At 32.0% G+C, this 20,102-nt stretch overlaps 2 protein-coding genes across 2 annotated transcripts in view; one reads left to right on the forward strand and one right to left on the reverse strand.

Annotated features, from left to right (window-relative positions):
- Window positions 1–20,102, reverse strand: part of VRK2 (VRK serine/threonine kinase 2) — a 202,089-nt gene that overhangs the window by 68,434 nt on the left and 113,553 nt on the right. The window lies entirely within an intron of this gene.
- FANCL (FA complementation group L) overlaps window positions 1–20,102 on the forward strand; it is a 56,500-nt gene that overhangs the window by 18,968 nt on the left and 17,430 nt on the right. Inside the window, exons 6-7 of the mRNA XM_081068807.1 lie at window positions 4,766–4,862; window positions 9,870–9,938. Coding sequence (XP_080924933.1) covers window positions 4,766–4,862; window positions 9,870–9,938 — 166 coding nt within the window. The remainder of the gene's footprint in view (window positions 1–4,765; window positions 4,863–9,869; window positions 9,939–20,102) is intronic.

The following is a 20,102-nucleotide window of genomic DNA, read 5'->3' on the forward strand; positions in this document are numbered from 1 at the left end:
TAAGATTTGTCAGTATTTATCCAAAACTTTCTGGTGGAGTAAGAGATCTCCCATCAATTTTATTTTTGTGACTTAGTTGGGTTTCAGGACATTCATCTAAAACTGAGACCTGAACTGTGTGGTCCCCAAACTAGAATTGCTACCTTTTGAGGCCCTGCCTCAGCAGCTGGCTAGCTTTGTAATTTAAAATATCTTTTAAAATGACACACGTAATGATTTGCATGACAAATTGATTTAAATCGATTTTCAGAATCTTAATGACCCCTAGACCATATCTATATATCTATATTTTTCTTATACTATAAATAATAATCTTGTAGATTTGTTAGTGTAGTAGTAATATCTGTTAATAAAAGAAAAATCTTACTTTAAGTTAGTGAAGATCTTACTGTGTTTTTAAATTATATACTTGACGTTTCTAATCAACTCTCTAGGATCAGGCATTATTAAAAATTAAGTTAGAAAAAATACTTAACATATGATTGAATACTTTCCTTTTCTTTCCCCTTTATTCACATACCCTTTTTTATTTTTAATGGAAATGACACTGAGAATTAGTAGACGCCTTAAATTGGACTGCTGTTTTTGTAATTTCTGTACTTGTTTCAGTTTCTTAACACTAAAAACAGCAAGTTGTCCAATGGGTAAGATGAAGGAGGCATGGCCGTTGTGGCTGATTTTGGGTGTTTTACTGACTTACAAAGGTGAGGGATGAAAAAAATGTCTTGATAGGTTTCTGCTAACTTCTGCTTTTGTTGTTTTATAGAATGACTCATTTAAAACAATCAGAATTAAACAGAGTCTTTGGTTTAACAGGATTTTCAGTTCGGTGTTAAGACTGCCCTAGTTAAAAGTACTAAATACTTTTGCTTTATTAGTTGGGCTGATCTACACCCCCTTTTATCTAGGGTAGTTCTAATGGTGCCTTTTATCCTGGCCCCCTTCAGTTGCATCTAGTACCCCTTCCCCCCTTACCCTCTGGTAACCACTAAACTATTGTGTGTGTCCATGAGTTTTTGCTTCTTTGTTTGTCTTGTTCCTTTGTTGTTTTCAATTTTATATTCCACATATCAGTGAAATCATAGATTCTCGACTTTTTCTGTCCGATTTATTTCACTTAGCATAATAATCTCAAGATCCATCCATGTTGTCACAAATGGCACTATTTCATCTTTTGTTATGGCAGAGTAGTATTCCATTGTTTATACACTTTCTTCATTTTTTCAAATGAAACTAATAATGCTTAATAATCATTGAAAATAAACACATATTAAATAATTCCCTGTGTAAAGTAGGTATTCAGTTGTTGAGACACTAGTTCACACAAATATAATGTCAGACCATATATGAGTTTTACAGACTTAGTATTATGATTTAATTATAACCAGTAATAACTTTTGTTATATAATGCAAAAGAACATATATAAAATATGATTTTCATTCTAAATAACCTTTATAAATAGTGTTTTTCTTCACACATATATTCAAATCACTGAATAACTTCAAATTTCCAAATAATGAAAAAATGGTGTTTTTAATAATTGGCAATGTCTTGCTAAGTGTCTAATTTAAACAGAATTTGCATTTGGTTATTTAAAACTTACATGTGAAACAATAAATATGAACCAGTCTGACAATAGCTTCTCCTTGCTCATTTAATGCATAGAACATATGCACATGCAAAGAAGTATAAAGCTTGTATATTCCTTATAAAATGCCCAAAACTTACATGAAAAGGAACAGTGTGAGAGTTTCCAGAAAGGTGAGATCATTTTGGAATACAGATAATTCAGGAAGGTTCTTAGAGGAGGTGGGTATTGGGATAAGCTTGGAAGGAATATAGAAAGCCTTAAAAGGGAAGGATCGTTGGAGGCAGGGTTGTAGTGACGAAAATGTGCAGTTCATTTTTGGTGTTTGGAATAGATAGGTTGCGCACATAAGAGGATTAGTATCAGGGCCGGAGTGAATGTTCTTGACTGCGAGACTAAGGATGCTTCATATTCGGGTGATGGGAACTGCTTGAGTATTTTTGAGCAAGGGGTTACTATGATTAAAAAGATACTTTGGGAGATTAATCTAGTCATAGAAGGCAGATTCTAATAGTTAATTGATGTACAGAAGAGACAGCAGGTAAAGAGGCCATGTTTTGAGCATGACACTTTCTCTAATGTATTACCTCCATATCTTAAACTTTGTGGAAAGATGATCTTTTGTTTGTGTCATTGAAGACAAAAAACTAGAATTTGTGTTTATTTCTGTTTTATTTTATAGGTGTTCAATAATGATTTTGATCATTTTGATGATAAGCAGCAATGTGAAATATGAAAAGTACTAGTGGGTGATTTAGTTGTTCCTTTTCTCTCTGCACCCCTTCTTGCTCTCTCATGGTTATAACTACTTGGGGCTTATAATGCAAAGCAGCAGCCTTTTCCCACACCATTTCCAGTCTCCCACACCATTTCCAGTGTCTTTGAGACAAACACTGCAAAATGTTCATGTTTACAACTTTCATATTTCTAAATAATATGCCTATATTCAGTATTGCTTGATTTATCGTTTTAGGAATTACATACTGATTAACTCCAATATTAAGAAAGGATTTAGCTCTTATACTACAGTCTCTACTTTTTTTCCTATTCTTTTATTCTTCTATCAGGATTAATATGTCTTAAAGTCTTTTCATGTCCTTTCAATTAAAGATGTGCATCTCTTACTCTCAAATTAGCAGTTACAAATTTTAGTGTTCCTAATCTTTCCATCTCATATCTTTCCTTTTTCTACCTCTCAATTTTTATCATTGCTTCCTTTCAAATTGCAATGGTCAAATATATTCACATCATTTTCTGTAACTATAATTAAATCTTTTAGTTTTATCGCCGGATTTTAACAATTCTAATTAGTAAGCAGTTTGGTGTTTTTATGACAACGTAAATATTTTTCACTGAAAAGTTAATGGTAGAGCAATTACAATTTTTAACATAGATTCATTGTTTATAGTTTAGTTTGAAATTTCCTCTTCTCTTTTTGGTTTCCTGTATTTTGAAAACATTTTTCTTAATTTCTCCCCGTATAGAAGTCCTATCTTCTGTTCTACAGACTGCTTTTTTCTTCGGGGGGGGGGGGGGGGAGGGAGGCGGGAGGAGAGTCTGCTATCCCTTTCCTGAAACCTTCTTTATCTCTCATCTAATGTGTTTTATCAGCTAGTACTCTTCTAACCATTTTTCATTTTTATAAAATTTGTTGAAAGTTCACTTTAGTTGATGTTATTCCTTTTCTTTTTGTATCTTTGGGTTTATTTACACCTCAATTTTTTTTTTCTTTTTTGAATAGGGGTATAAATGCATGTGTTCATCTCAACATCTTGAACTGAAGTGTTGATTTTTTCAGTCAGGTGCTTTTATATCTGCACCTTAGAGTTGTATTGATAAAACGTGTGTTAAAGTCTCTTCTTCTAAATTTTTTGGGGGAGGGGGATTTGAGATATTTACAAATATAGTTTAAAGAAATTAATGATTAACCATATATATAAAATCATATTTTTATATAAACATTTTTCTAGAATAATTTTACTTTCATTTGTTTTTTAAGAGCCTGGTCTTTTTTTATTGATTATGCTAAAAATTGCTTATGTTGCTAAAGATTTTTTTATTTTATCTTTTAGTTTATTATTGAATATATGTGTCTTCTTTAGTTTTAGATCTATTTTTCATTACAAACAGTATTCCACAACTTTATAGCCCAGCATTTCTTGAAACTGACCCATTTTACCATTATATCTGGCCAGCGACTAACCACATATAGTGATGTTAAAAAAATGTTTCCTGGGGTAAGAGGCTAATGTTAGTTCTGAACTCTAATGGGTCTTAACCATCAGTCTGGGTGATAAGTTACACAATATTCTTAGGCTACTTTTTATCTTTACAAGAGAATAGTATTGTAAAAATGTCAAAAAATATCCACATGCCCAGTTCACTAGTAAATATACTACTAAATTTGAACATTTTTGGCAGTAGCTTATGCTACTCAAGGGACTATAGTTTTACACAATGATATATTTCAAAGGGTATTGGTTTCTATTGTAGAAAATGCATGCATTTAGAACAACTTAAAGCCCAAACAGTTGTGCTTGTGCTATGTGTTTAAAATATTAGTCATCTTGAATACTTGCACAGGTTAAGTGTCAGAAGCTATATATTGCCCCAAAAGAAAATTTATTGTTAGGAGACCAGGCCGTACCCGTGCTTATACAGCATTTTCCTGGAACTATTTGAGTCTGTGAACTCATATCAGCCCTTTTTGTACAGTCACATTGAAAATAAAGGAAAAGTTCATCGAGGAGAAAAGCAAATAGAGGAAGCACGAAAGTCTTACACTGTATCACACTCCAGAAGTGGATCAGAGAGTTTGACAGGAAGTTTAATGTGTACATAAGTAGAGGCTGACAGGAACATGCTGTGTGAGCCAAAGGTTCCAGTGATGGAAACCTGAAACAGAGTGCTCACTGACCACAGCATGAGCCTTGACACACATTGTAAATAATCTAGAGATCTATGAGTGCATTAAGCACGGGGCTGCTGTAGGAACGGTAGTCAATCTCTAGCAGCGTAAAGGGCTGGCATGCAGAAATCCCTCTGATTAATTTTTGTAATGGATTAATAAGAACATGGCAAATATTTTCATTTTGAATCCTATCGTCCTCCAACCACCCCCTCCTCAGTCCTGCCCTCCCAGTGTGATCCTTTTTTTATGCTCTTCCACTCACCAGACTTGTATATGCAGACACTTGCTTCAGCACCATCAAGTTAAAAGCTGAAGATGCTTCTGGTAGAGAGCATCTAATCACTCTCAAGTTGAAGACGAAGGTATGTGCTTGGTTAAACTGTTATTACGGTCAGGAAATATTTTGTGAAATGACCTTTGTGAATCATATTTGCAATGGAAAGAAGTGTTAGTTGCTTCTAAAACATATATATATATATATATATATATATATATATATATATATATATATATATATATATAAAACGTAATATATACTATATAATATATAATACATCATATATAATGATACTTTAAAAAATTATTTTGGAAAGCTTCAAAGAATTTATTCACAGGTTTCCAAAAGCCTAGATATAATTTAATGTCACTATTTTAGTTCAAATTTGATCAAAATCTAGACTTCATAATAAAGAAATATTGCAAATAAGAATCGGCATCCTCAAAGTACCAAAATGTTATTTTGGTAACATCATATATATAGAAAAGAGTTGAAGTTCCCACTATCCCAAGTAAAGTTCCACTGAAGGTCTTTTGTTTTCAACTTTTGATATGAATTACCCTTGAAATTCTTATTTCTGACTCATCACACAAACACACACACACACACACACACACACGCACACACACACACATACCTTTTATTGTTTCTTTTGGCTGAAATTTTTTTTACTCCCATTATTTTAGAGTTTGCAAAGGTTATGGCTCTATTTAGAGAGCCCGTTACAGACTAGTGATCTATAACAACTCACTAATTTATTGGCACAAAACATAACTGTTTCATCTTTATTTTTTAGTTCTAAATTGTGAATTTTGAGAAATAAGAATAAGCAAGTTCAACATATTAATCATTTATTTAGTAATCACTAGGGAAACATTAGAATTTGAGAAATCCAGGACATCTTTTTTTTATTGTTCCCAGGAGTCATCAATCAACTCTATTTCAGAAGATTGTAGTGATGAAAAGATCAATTGTGTTTGTCCTTTTTAAAAATGTGTCTGGCATTTAAGCTTTCCATGAGAGAGAATTAATATATAAAGCTGTACTGGGTGACACAGAAAAGTTGGTATCTTATAGTGCCTCTATCAGACAAGTTGAGAAATGAGTCACTCTCTTTTTCCTCCCACACAGAATGCTTAGGTGTAATTTTAAGACTCATATGTGATAAGTGTCAAAAAAATTAGTAGGATAGAAATCTTATTTGTAAAAGAAGTTACATAGATATTTTTGTTAAAATGAAAAAAAAATTATTTGCTCTTTTAATTTTTAAAGGTGTGCTTTTCTTTTAAGATCAGGGAGAAGACTGCCTTTATCCTTCCAAAGGTCACATACTGCCACTGGCAAGGGTTCTGTCATTTCCTGCAAAGCTTTTTGTTTATAATTTGTACATTGGTAAAAATTGCTTTGTGGCTGTGAAGACCAAAACGAAAGATTTTAAACACATCCATGTTGATTCTGGTTTTTTTTTCATATCTAATTTTTGCAAGCTTTTCTACTTACTAAAGAGATGCTTTGTTTCTACACTGTCTATATCTGTACCTACAAGATTTTATTATTAATTCCAGCTAATGATATTGGCAGTATCGAGAGTGAGGATGTAGCCTATAGTCTGTTGGCTTTTTCTTACACCCTCACAAGGTAGATAAGATGACACTTTTAATATTTCTCTGGAGGATATTTTTAAGTGTCAGTTTTTGCAGTATCCATAGCTATGAAACATTATTATGGATGCCTTGGCAAGTGAGAATAGAAAGCTTTATTAGAGTTAGGAATTAGGAAAAAAAAATCTGTTAAAAAAAAGAGGTGGAACTGAATGAATCTTATATTGGTATGATTTAGTAGAGACTTTAATTATCCATTTAATTCAGTTTTCATAGAAACCAAAGTTATCTTTTAGCTATGGTAATTTCTTTTCTAGAAATATTTGGGCCTGGAATTGTCAGTTAAAAATAGTGATAGCTGAAACTATATGTTAATAGTACATAATGCAAAATCTTAATCCTAACTAACTTTTAAAGAGTCAGGCTGATTTTCTTTTTTTTTTTTAAACCTTAAAGCAGGCTTATTTTTATAAATACACAGACTTTTAAAAATGATTTTTAAATATATAATAAATGCATTAGTTCTATTATTTTATTCTTGAATACATTCTTCCTATTCTGCCACTCTCCCTCACTGTCTGCAAAAACTCAAAAAAACACAATACCAATTTTGACTAGACACCCCTATTAAAAATAAATATATAAATCAAAAAGCAATGTAAGGGACACAGTTGAATTTTGTTGTTTTTATGAGTGTATTTTTAATGTAATATCTACAATACATCCTGAATTATGGAGTAAAGTGATCTTTTCTTGAAAAAAGTAGTTGCTTAGGGCTTGTTTCCTCAGCTTTGGCCAAGATCAGAGCTACTAGAAGAACGAATCACGGATATAATCAGAGACTGGGCACTCTGTGTCTCTGATGGCTATTTTTGTAATGTGCGATTTGTATGTATTCACTGAGGAGGGAACCTTACTGCTTAGATGGTTTAATCATGGAACAGTTTGGGTTAAAATTTTCCTTAGAACAATATACTCTGAAGTCTACATATATTGCACGTAATAAAAAATATGCTTTTATAATTTTATAATTGTATTCTTTTACAGTTATTGATTTGACTGAATTGTTTCAAGGTAGATTTTAAAAAATTTAATTAAAAATAATTACTTATTTTTCAATTACTGTTCCATTATGTGTAGCTTTTGTTGTCAATTATAGTTCTAAAGTAAAACTTTTGGTAGTTAGTCTCCGCTGGGTTTATATATACCTGTACCACTTACTACTGAAAACTCTGAATTTTGGTAGATATTTTGCAATATTGTATTCAGTTATCTATGTTGCAATTAGTAGCACAGTACAGGTAACTGAAAATCAGTATCTAGAATGCTACTTCATAATTCATGTTAAATCATCCATAAGTACGTAAATTTCTGCTTCCAAGGTTCTATGTAGTTATGTAAAGTTTATTATATAAATTGATCTTAAATCTGAATATAATTAGCACATACTACATATGCATTTAACTTAGATGCACAGTAAAGCTACCTACATATAGATCAATCTGATTTATATTTATGTTTGCATACTTACACATAAAATATATTTGAAAGATCTATTTATCTCAGAAACTATCCCACATTTATATATGTGGGATTATATTTATTATAACCTGCTTTTTCAACTATTAGTGGATCTCTTTCTATGTCAATACATACATACCTTGATTGTGCCCTACTTAAACATGAGATCGTTTTCTCTTTTAACGTAATGAGCTGTATGTACTTAATGATTTCCAAAGTCATGGATACTTTACTTGGTTTATCTACTCTAAATATAGAAAACATTTCATTAACTTCATATTCTTGCCTCCGATTGATGATTTGTTTAGGTTAGAGAGTTGATATTGTTCATTGTCAGCATCAGTAGGAGACAAATACCAGTAACTCAAAGCAATCTAAGTATTCAGTTTTTGATCCATGGCGGTTTCAAGGGTGCATGGTTAGTTTTCCAGAATCTTAACATGTTAGAGGGAAAAGAGATTTTATAACGCTTTTGGTTGAATTTGATCATTTTTACATCTAAAACCACCAGAGAAATTTACTGACTTGTCCCAGATCACACAAATGGGTTAGCAAAACTGAAAACGAGAGAAAGCGAAGGTCTCTGCCTGCATTTACTTTGAGATAAAAACATGGCTTGTAAAAATGGCATACAGATTGCTTTTCCAGTGATTACAGCAGTTACACTATTACATACATCATCTGACATTTTAATTGTCTGAAATAGAGCTCCCTCCTTAATTTCAGCCTGATCTTTCTTTTTTTTCCCCAAAGTAGAGCATTGTTATATTTTTATATGGTTTACTGTATGTTTGCTTTTGCGTTATCAGTTCTACACAGTCAGATACCATTAGTCAGAGTGTGTGTTAAGTTTCTTTTTAGCCAACTGATCCTTATAACTAAATGTTAATTCTTTTCAAAGCATTGACTTCAAATGATGTGATGTTTGTTAAATACTTCAGTGATAAATTTTTCCCCTTTCACTTATTCAGCAAAAGTAGTGAAAAATAAAAGTAGTGAAAGTAGTGAAAATAAGCTGAAAAAAAAAGTGAGTCTAAAACTTTTTCTAAGCATTTTACCAATGAGAGAGAGTAGTTTTCCTAAAACTAATTTTCTTTTAGTAAATTTCGCTTTTTAATGGAAAGAAATTAGTAGTTAAAAATTACATTTGACTTTGAAAAATCCAGAATTGGATTTTAGAGAAGTCATGTAGTACCATTCTTTAATAAAAAAATTGATTTTAAGATAAACTGTGTTTTGTCTTTGATAACTTAGAAGCCTCATTTGTCCTTATGTCACTTTTTGTATAAAATTGTTGAATTAACCATAAAAATGTTTTTCTTCCGTTTTTTATATAAACAAAAAAACACATTACTTTTGTTTTTCATTAATAAGCCAGAAGACACTTTATTGTTTCTTTTTATCTTCTTGCTAATAGAAATTGCTTAATTGCAGAAAATACTGTTTTTAAATTGATAGTTGTTTATATTTTTGTGCATTTTTTGATTCTTTTAACAGGTACTGCCTCTTTAAGTAGTAACTGAAGTTTTTTGAGAGTAAATTTTAGACTGAAAGGAAACTAATATCAACTCGTTTGATCTCATTGTAATGATGAAGAGACTAATATCCAACAGAAACGAAAAAAGAACAACAAAAAAGAAAAAAACAATGAAACAAAACAAAGAAACTGAGATCCAGTGTGATTTATCCCTCAAATCGCATTACCAGCTGACCTAACACTGACTTATTTCATAGTAATGAATTTACTAAAAACTGATTGCTTTGTTACCCCCAAATCACTAAAGTTTGTACCTCCTGAGCATAACTTGACTGTTAATCAGTTCTTGACATCTCTATAATAGTAGAATCAAAATATTTATGTATAATTTGCATTTATAATACTTTTCCTAATATATTCAGTTTTTCTAGAATACCTCATGTGAAATTGTCACACAGAAGCAAAAATGTCCTAATTTTATGCTTTTTCATAGTACCCTGAAGAATCACCAGATTGTTTTGTGGATTTTCCTGTTCCATTTTCTGTTTCCTGGACACCAAAGGTACATTCTAAAATTTATTTTAAGTATCTAAAAAGCATATACTGTTTACTAATAAGTGGCCATTTTAGGTTTAAAGTGATTTTTTTTCTTCAGTTTTCTTTAAGCATATATTTATTAACGGGACTTCTAGAGTGCTTCTTTTATATTTTATAGTAGTTAATGTTCATTTTCTCTCTGTACACACACCACACTCATGCACCACATACAGACACACGCATGCACACACACACACATACATAAACACCATCCAGCTTTTAGATCTTTATGCTTTATTTTAGATGAATGTGAAGCTCTATTGACAGAAATAGTCCTTTAAATTTAAGTGATAAAGGACTTTAAAACAGTGAGCAGTAAGTGGAAAACTGGGTGAAAATTTTAGATTGCTAAAAGTTTTAACATTGATGATGTAATATCATAATCATTTTCAGAGAATAAGTTAATGACTGAAAATATAAACCCTGCCATTTCAGCTCAGTTTTTATTGTTCTAAAGTATTTATCCTTTGTTCATCCTTGAACTTAGACTATTTTCTTTTTGTATGTGCTTAGAAACATCGTACTTTGAATAAAGACTATAGGAGATTCTTTCTCCTGCTCTTGTCAATTGAATTTTTCAAACTATTGAAAATATCTAACAAGATAATGTATTTCGAACTGCATTGTAAACTATAACATTATGTAGTTATAAGGTGATGTTATTAGTCTTATGTTCATTAACATTATGTGTATGATTTCTAAGGATCTAGCAGAATGGTTCCATGCAAAGAGAAAAATATTCCTAGTGACAGTTTACAAATATTTTCTAAATACAGGCTACCTGTATTTTTGTTATAAACTTTTGATATGTTCAATTGAGAATTTATGGTTACATTTTAAATATCAAATAATTGTCTGGTATATGATGTTATAATAGTTAAAAAAAGCTTAACAGGATTTAAATAGTTTTGTGAAGGTTCAAATGTCATTTTAATCATACTATATATTCAAAAACTATTTTTCTCATTTTTTTCTTTAAAAACGAAAAAGTCTTCCTCCTTCCAAAGGAAATTGAGAAAACACAGCAAAATAAAGGAGAGGAAAAACGATTTGCTTTTGGTATAATCTTATATATTTTACATATATATATATATATGAAATATTGTGTTGATTTTTTAAAAAAGAGAATTGGAATTATATATAAATTGTATACCTATTGGTCTGTATAAGCTTTATCTTTGTTTTATGTAGGATCATGAGATACCATTGTATCTAGATCAGGGGTGTCCAAACTTTATTCAGCGTTTTTTACCAAGGGCCATATGCGGTAAAATACACAAACAGCCAGGCCACTCACTTGAGGTGAACTGTGTATTGCCTCACCTGCGTCACCTGGTTTGTTTAAGTAAACTAAATATATTTTTTGAATTTGCTGCGGGCCAACAAAAAATGGATTGCAGGCCACAGTTGGCCTGCGGGCCGCAGTTTGGACACCTCTGATCTAGATTGTATTATTCTTTTCAGATATGCCATCTCTAAGTTATACTTTAATATTTATCAAAATGCAAGGTTGAAGAATATATTTTTGATGCATTTCTTAGTTATTTTTTTTAAATGTCGACAGTTATACAAGTTTACCCCACACTTGAATCTGAATAACTTTGCATCTCTACAGAAAGATGCACTTACCTTTTTCTTGCCATTTAGCAAAATTAGTTTGACTCTCCTAGACTGGAAAATCTTTCAAGCTAATGCCTTTTAAATTTTGTATCCCTACTTAACACTTGCTCAAGTGCCTTGCATATATAAGCATGTACTAAGTGTTTATAACACAAATTCAAATTTAAGTTTTAGATTTAATTAGGTCATATAACAAGTTTTCTGTTTTGTACTAGCTACAAGAAAACAATTGATTAGTAGTAACTGGAATGTTATAAATTATTTTTTTAGAATTATAGTATATTCTAAAACTCTTAGCAAAGTACAGATACAAATTTGGACACCTTTTTTATCCACAATCAGATTTGACAGATGTTAATATTTTGTCACATGTGCTTCAGATATATTTCTATTTCTGTCTTTTAGGAATAAAATATTCTTTGAATAATTAAGACTTATCCCTCTTGCCTTTCCTCTTTCTTTCGTTCTCTTCCTATCTAGAGTTTACCAATTCTCTGAAATTGCTGTGTGTACTATTTATGCATATGTTTTGCTGCATTTATTTATTCCATATTCTATAATATTTGTAGTCTGACTTTTTTATACAACATTGAGAGATTTACCAATGATGTATGCATATGTAGTACATTTATTTTAAATAATTTATATCATTCCATTATATGAATTTGAAAGTTAGTTTATCTGTTGCCCTACTGATAAGGTTGTTCACAATTTCTTCCTAACTTTCTTGATGCAGTTAACATCCTTACATTTTTTTTGTGTACACGTGAGACTGTTAGTGTGGGTTATGCCTAGAAGTGAAAGTGCTGGAAATGCACCTCGTTGAGATTACTAAACATTGCTAGTTGCCTTCCCAAATGGGTTATATAAGTTTATACTTCTACCCAACAATGCATAGTAATTCCTGCTTTCCCACCTGCCTTCCCATCTTGGTCTGACCTTACTTCTTATCAAGAATTGGTAATCATTTATAATCTTTGCCCATTTAAATTTTTACTTTACATATTTTGGATACTAATTTATTGATTATTTTGGGATGTAAGTATCTTCTCCCTGTGGCATGTCTTTTAACTTTGTATATATTTGTCAATCAGAAGTTTAACTTTCAGTGTGGTCACGTTTATCATCCCTTGTGATTTCTGCTGTTTTGTCGGAAAAAAAAAATCTTCCGTATCTTATTCTGAAAATATATTATCCTTTTGTTGTAAAAGTTATTCTTTTTCAAATTTATTTAAGTATGAGGTAGGAATCTCTATTTTACTTGCCTATTTTATGCTCTATTTTACTTGCCTATATATGCTCATAGAATTTGGATGTGTCCTCTTCATTTGTGGAGATCTGGGGATGATATCAACGTTTCTTTTACATATATATATGCCATTACATTTTAGAAAATTTTCCAAATGTGTTATTTACCTATTCTTTTAAAGTCTATTTGTACATCGTAAACATTTTGGTGATGTTACCAGGGTATGAACTCATTGAGTCTTTTAGACATCTGTTGAGAATATTAGTTTATGTTTTGAAAGTAAGAAGCAATGTCAGACTTCTTTGCTGTTTTTGATCTTTTTTCATTGACTTCTTGGAAGTAGTTCTGCGTGTGGGACTTTTTTCACTTTTAACCATTTTTAAACAGTTGTGGTTTTTAAGAAAAATAATGTTGCTGGTATAGGCTAATAGCAAACATATTTAAGAGACGGTTAAGAGGTTCCAGATAATTGATTTAAAAAACATTCCTCATTTGCCTTTGTACATTTCCCCTTTGGATTCAGTGTTTCTGGACTTTAAACTTGGAAGATCTTTATTTTCCTTTCTTTTTGTGAAATAATAGACATGGCTTTGTGGCATCCATATTAAAAATGGGTAATTTTCCTTATGGTCCCTGTCTTCCTGCTGGGTTGATAATGTTTTGATGTATTTTTCTTTTGCTCTGATGAGAGGTCTGCTGCTGCTGCTCTGACATATTCATTTGGATGAATAATTATAACTTGCGCAATGTCAAGCTGAAGATGGTAGGGTTTTGTGCGTCATGACAAGCCTAGTAGCCAGTGCAGGTGTCTCACAGCATGATCAGCAACAGCCAGTGTATTCTGGCTCAGAGGAGACGTTTCAGAGTAGTAAGAAATCAGCACCAAGGGCAAGGCTGCTGCTACCACTGCCACTGTGATATGTGCCAAAGAAACACAAAGTGCTGCTCAAAGACAAGTGAGTGCACACCTCTTTTCAGATATTTACTTTATTTGCCCAGTAAATTTTCTCTTATAGATTTTAGAATAGAATGTAAGGGCATGTCCTGATTTTTATCTTTCTTGACTTCCTAACATCACAAATGCTTCAAAGTGTATCTTTAACAATCTCTTACTGTTTGGACTTTTATGTCTACATCATTTATGTGAGTATTGGTGACTAACGAGACCGTAGTAGGCCCTAATGTACGATTTTCAGTGCACTGATATTAGTGATTCAGTAAAAACAAAATTCGTTTTCTCCAGGTCACTGACCAACTCGAACAGGATGTTAAAACTGCAGTTCTACCTATAAATGTACCATTAAGTGAAGGCTTGGTGAAGTCTCCTTGCCAGGGTGGTAGGGATTTTCAGATTTGGTATAATACAGTAAGCAGTACTCTTTATATTTTTTATCATGAAATTTCATATTCTTGGAATAATGCCATGAATGCAAGAAGAACAAAATAATGTAAAGCCTCTGACTGATAATCCGATCGTGAATGAAGAATTTGTAATTAAAGGAAACAGTCCTATTACATAGCAGGGAGCATGATCCATTAGTTAGAGCAGCAGAATAGCAGTTGGGTATCCTAGATTCTGTTTACAGTTCAGCCATTGGCTTAATTGTATAATTTCAAATAAGTCGCATGACTGCCGTTTACCTCAGTTCGTATGTGCATGGAAATAAGAACTTTTTCACAGAGATGTTAAGAAAAATAAATTTGATTTAAAACAAACACAATGTTGAGGAAAAAACCCTCAATATCCACTGTAAGAATCCTGTGGAAGTTTTCCGTTTCTGACCTACTGGATTATTCTTTTCACTTTTCTCTTTGCTGTCTTTGTTGGAGAACTCGTAGTACTGGATTTTTGTTCACTCTTAAATTGGTTCATTAAATATGCTTTTGCCTTCTTGGTAATCTTATTGTTGCCACAGTGGTAGGGATAAAAAGACATAAAAGGGATCAAAAGAAAGAAATTTAATTCATTATTGAGATTATGTGATAATGGTAGAAAAATAGCAATGTTATCTATTGGACTCAATAACGTATTAATTGCCTTTTTTTCTTTTCAATAACTTATTTATTTTTAAAGTACCCTACATTGGGGGGGGGCAGAGATAAGAGAACTGACTCACAAAGGTCTATTAGGGAAGTTATATTCTATTTTTGTGCATTATTAGGTAAAATTATATAGCTGTTGTGGTGGAGTCTTTTTTTTAATAGTTACCTTGTAAAAATATATAAACAGAAAAACAAGAAGCCGTAGTTTTCTATAGGAAACAATTTCAATGCAACGGGCATTTATTACTTCCTGTATGCGGAGTACTGAGCTGCCCCCTGAGGATATTACAGAGAATTAAGCAGGTTCTAATCCCCTAGGAGAGATTTTCAGGAGTAACTTTCAGTCTGATAAGGAGAGAGGTATTTAAAAAGAATAATTTCTGTAAAATATGTTGAGTGGTGTGATGAGCTGTTTTGATAAGGTGGAAGAGAGGCACAGAAGGTAAGGTAGTCTAACCTAAGGTAGTCGAGAAAGTTCTTCAGACTTTCTTCTCAAGAAGTTACTTAAGCTCAGTGAGTCTTGAGGAATGAGAAGTTAGGCTTGGGAGGAGAGAGGATACTGCAGGAGAGCTACGTTAGCCAAAGAACAAAGACATAAAATTGTAGGAGATAATGCATGAATTACACATCAGTTGATGCTCTATGGTCTTCTCTGGACTGGAGTTTTTGCTAGTTAGGCCAGGTCTGCTATACTAATTCTTATGACCCAGGGCTTGGTCCTCAAGGTAGTGAGGTAATGGGGTCATCAGGAAGAAGTGTGACGTGGTCAGAGTCTTGTTTTGCAATGGCATTTCTCAGAGTGGCTTTTTGTTTTGTTTTGTTTTTGGCTATTAATGGGGGTAAGATGAAGAAGGAAGGACTCTATGATCTAATACACTTATGAAATTCTAGATACAAGTTTTACTATTTCTCGGTTTAGGACTTCTCAGCTTTCTTAACGTGCCAAGATGTATTATAAATCTCCAGCTCTCCAGCATGTGGTGTTTTTTTTTTTTTTTTTTTTTTTTTTTTTTTTTTTTTTACTTCCTCTCAGAACACCTCTCTGGATTAGTTTTCAACAAAACATGGTTTTTTTAAATTTTTTTATTTTTTATTAATATTTTTAATAAATATTTTTAAATATTTGTCATTATAGAAGAAGGTTGGCAAGACTATAAGTGAGGATGGCAAGACTAGAGTGAAGAAAACTGATTGAGGGGCTGCTACGTACTTCCATGCTGGAAGTAATTAGGGTTTGTTCTAGGTGAATGGGTGCTGGGAAAGAGGAAAGGAGATTGAAAAAATTTCACAGGTTATACTGATAGAACTTGGTGATCTTCTGGGCATGAGATCTCAGCTTACTCCCAGTGCTGCTGATGTGACTGGTAATACCACCAACTGAGATAGTGCAGGAATAGTGCAGGAAGAATGGGTGTAGAGGCAAGTTCAGTTTGGAACTGGGTGAGTTTGATATACCTGTAGTATATATAAGTAAGTGTGCTTAGTGGGGAGTTGGATATATATGACTTTAAATCTATATCATGATAATTACAGTTGCTTTCTAAGATTATCAAAGTTTATGCTTGTAGATTTGATATTTTTGTATTGTGAGCACATGAAATACTTTCATGGCATGGTGAAATGCTTCCATTTTAAAAACGCGATGAGACTAGTTGTATGGAACAGGTTTTTTTGTCAGATGCCTTCAATACTACCTTAAGTCACATTTAAGTGATTTACCTGCTAATGTTAATAAATGTGACCTTGTTTTGATCTTTGTGGTAGGCTTCAGAGTTAATTCTGCTGGACCACTGTAACATAGTAAAAACAGAACAGAGTCTAAAAGTCTGGGTCAAATCCTGGCTCTTTCCTTACTAGTGCCTGATCTTGTATAAATTGTTTAACTATATACAAAGAGGGAAATAATACTCAAGTCATTGATTGCATGTGAGAGGAAGCAAATATTGTATATGAAAGACCTTTTGAATTATAAAATGCTTACAAATGTGCACAGTTATAGAGGGAGGTAATACAATTTGTGAATTGGAGAGCTCTTAAAATAGCAAGGTAAATATAGACAAATAATATCTCTCCGTATACATTTATATTATATGTCTGTGTATATAAACATACCACATCTATATATAACAATAAATAGTTGGTATCTCTCTGTATGTGTTGAACTACATATACTTTTAAGGCAATATTTCCATTTATATGTAACAATCAAGAATTTTTCTGATGTTGAAAAATGAAATAGGGATGATTAATGAAAAATATCTGTCAGCCTCGCCAGTCTACCTGTGGTAGATAGCGCGCTCTCTCTCTCTCTCTCTCTCTCTCTCTCTCTCTCTCTCTCTCTCTCTCTCTCTCTATATATATATATATATATATATATATATATATGGTAGTACAAGTAACATAGATTAATACTATTATATTTTGAGTAAATCAGCAGAATAGTCTTACATAGCAAGTGTCCCAGATAATTAAAATATATAAATATTAGTTTCCAAATGGCTTCTTAATTTGTGATTTATATTTTTAAATACTTTTAGATAAAAAAGATGATTTTAGCCAACATCAGTGAAGCAAATGTATTTCAACACAAGTACAATTTATAACATTCTATACCTCATGGTTTGTTCTTGTCTGGTATATTGATAACTGTCTATTTGTGCTTTTTGTAATCTGAGTTAGTATGAAATATATGCATATCAATGTGCTTGTACATGCATGTATGTGTGTGTATGTTTTAAACCATCATTTTGGAAAATTAGATGCCTATATTGAAAATAAAGATTCAGTAGATTGAAGATGGAAATGATAATTCAGATATGAAATAACTTAATTCAAATATCTGCTAGAATCACTGAGAGGTATTAATCCTTTCAGCTATGAAATGTGCTTACTTTCCCCTTCTTTTGTGCTAAATTAGAAGTTGAACATTAGAAGCCGAACTAATTTAACAGATAGATGTAATGAAGCAAACCAGAATTTTGCAGTTGGTAGATAGAGGCAATGGAACATCCTTTTTTTTTTTCTTTAAGCAATACCACTGTTTGTTAAGATTTTTCCTGGCTCTGGCTTATGTGGGTGATATTGGCAGCCAGCAACCCTCTGGTATTCTATTAGTCTTGACATTGTCCAAAGCAAAGATTTTTGTGACCATTTATTTCTTTATTTCATTGTTTTTAGTGTAAGCAATGAAAAATTAGGTATAGTCATCCTTTTTTGTCAAAGGGAGTAGCATGCTTTTTCCAGTAGGACCTAAGTGGAACAAAAACTACACTAGTTTGTTTTTTACTAATTGGTTTGATTTTTTTTATTATGTAAACCTTTATATTTGTTTTAATACAAAGAAAAGGAAGTTAAAAACAATTAACAGAACGTGTTAGAAATGTATTCAAACCAAACATTAAGGGTCTTAAGCAGCGATGTATAGAAATGATTTTTCTCAGATTTAACATCGGAGAAATAAAGAAATAATAGATAACCACAGGGGTTTGTTCACCAGTTGTTGGGTCAGGCTGCCACCAACTAAGTCCCATGCTGGCATTTTTAACATCTCACTTCATTTAAGGAAAAAAGAAAAAAAAATATGTATGATAAAATACCCATAACAAAATTTACCATTTTAACTATTTTAAAGGTACAGTCCCGTGGTATTACATTTATTTATGTTTTGCTATAATTATCATAATCCATTTCCGAAACGCTTTCATCTTATAAAACTGAAATCTAAACACTTGGAGCAGTAATTTCCCATTCTCCACTTCCACCAGTCCCTAGAAAACACCATTCTCCTTTCTGATGTTCTGATTTTGATAACTTTAAGTATGCCATATAACACAATATTTGTCTTTTTTTGACTGGCATGCTTCAGTTAGCATATCCTCAAGGCTCGTACATGTTATAGCATACGTCAGAATTTCTTCCCTTTTTAAGGCTGAAAACATTCCACTGCGTGTGTGTGTGTGTGTCTCTGTGTGTGTGTGTATACACACACAGACAGATGGAATATATATATGTATATAGCCTTTTGACTGTTGCGATATATAGATCTAAGATCTATATGTTAGATCTATAAATTTATATATCTTTTATTTATTCCTGCCTTGATGGAACGTGAGTTGCTTTCATGTTGTAGCTATTGGGAATAATGCTGCTGTGAACACGGATGTACAGATGTCTTTTTGAGTCCCTACTTTCAGTACTTTTGGTTATTTATCCAAAAGTGGAATTGCTGGATCATATGGTAATTCGGTTTTTAATTTTTTGAGGAACTGTTATACTTTTTTTCACAGTGGCTGTACCATTTTACATTCCTACCAGCAGTATACAAGAGTTCTAGTTTCTCCACATCCTCACTAACACTTATTTTATGTTTTGTTCATAGTAGCCATTCCAGTGGGTGTCAGGTGGTAATCATTGTCATTTTGATTTGCATTTTCTTAAGTGATAATGAACATCTTTTTATGAATTTATTGGCCGTTTGAGTATCTTTGGAGAAATGTCTATTCAGTTTCTTTTCCCATGTTTGATTAGGTTCTGTTGAGTTTTAGGAGTTGTCTGTATATTCTAGGTATTAATCCCTTATGAGATATATGATTTGCAAATATTTTCTGCCATTCTGTGTACTGCCTTTTTTACTCTGTTAATATTGTCTTTTAATGCAACAAAAGTGCAGAATTTTTATGAAATCCAATTTATGTATTTTTTTCTGTTATTGCCTATACTTTTGTTGTCATATCTAAAAACTTTGCCAAGTCCAGTGTCATGAAAGTTTTGCCCAAAGTTTTCTCCTAATAGTTTTATACTTTTAGCTTTTACATTTAGGTCTTTGATCCATTTTAATTTACTTTTTCTATAGGGTGTTAGGGAAAGGTCCAACTTCATTCTTTTGCATGTAGATAATCAATTTTTCTAGCACCATTTTTTGAAAAAACAGTCCTTTCCCCATTGAATGATCTTGGCACCCCTGTCAAAAATCATATTTGTAGTTACCATGGGGATTACACTTAACATCCTAAAGTTATAACACTTTAATTTGAATTTATACCATCTTAACTTCAAAAACATATGCAAACTCTGGTCCTTTACAGATCTATACCCACCCTTTTCAGTTGTTGATGTCATTAAATTACATTTTTATGTGCCTCAAACCATAAACTAATAATTCTTTTAATTGCATTTGTCTATTAAATTATGTCTCAAAATGAATTATAAACCCAATGA

This window comes from Rhinolophus hipposideros (assembly GCF_964194185.1).
Source record: "Rhinolophus hipposideros genome assembly, chromosome: 12".
Lineage (NCBI taxonomy): Eukaryota > Metazoa > Chordata > Mammalia > Chiroptera > Rhinolophidae > Rhinolophus > Rhinolophus hipposideros.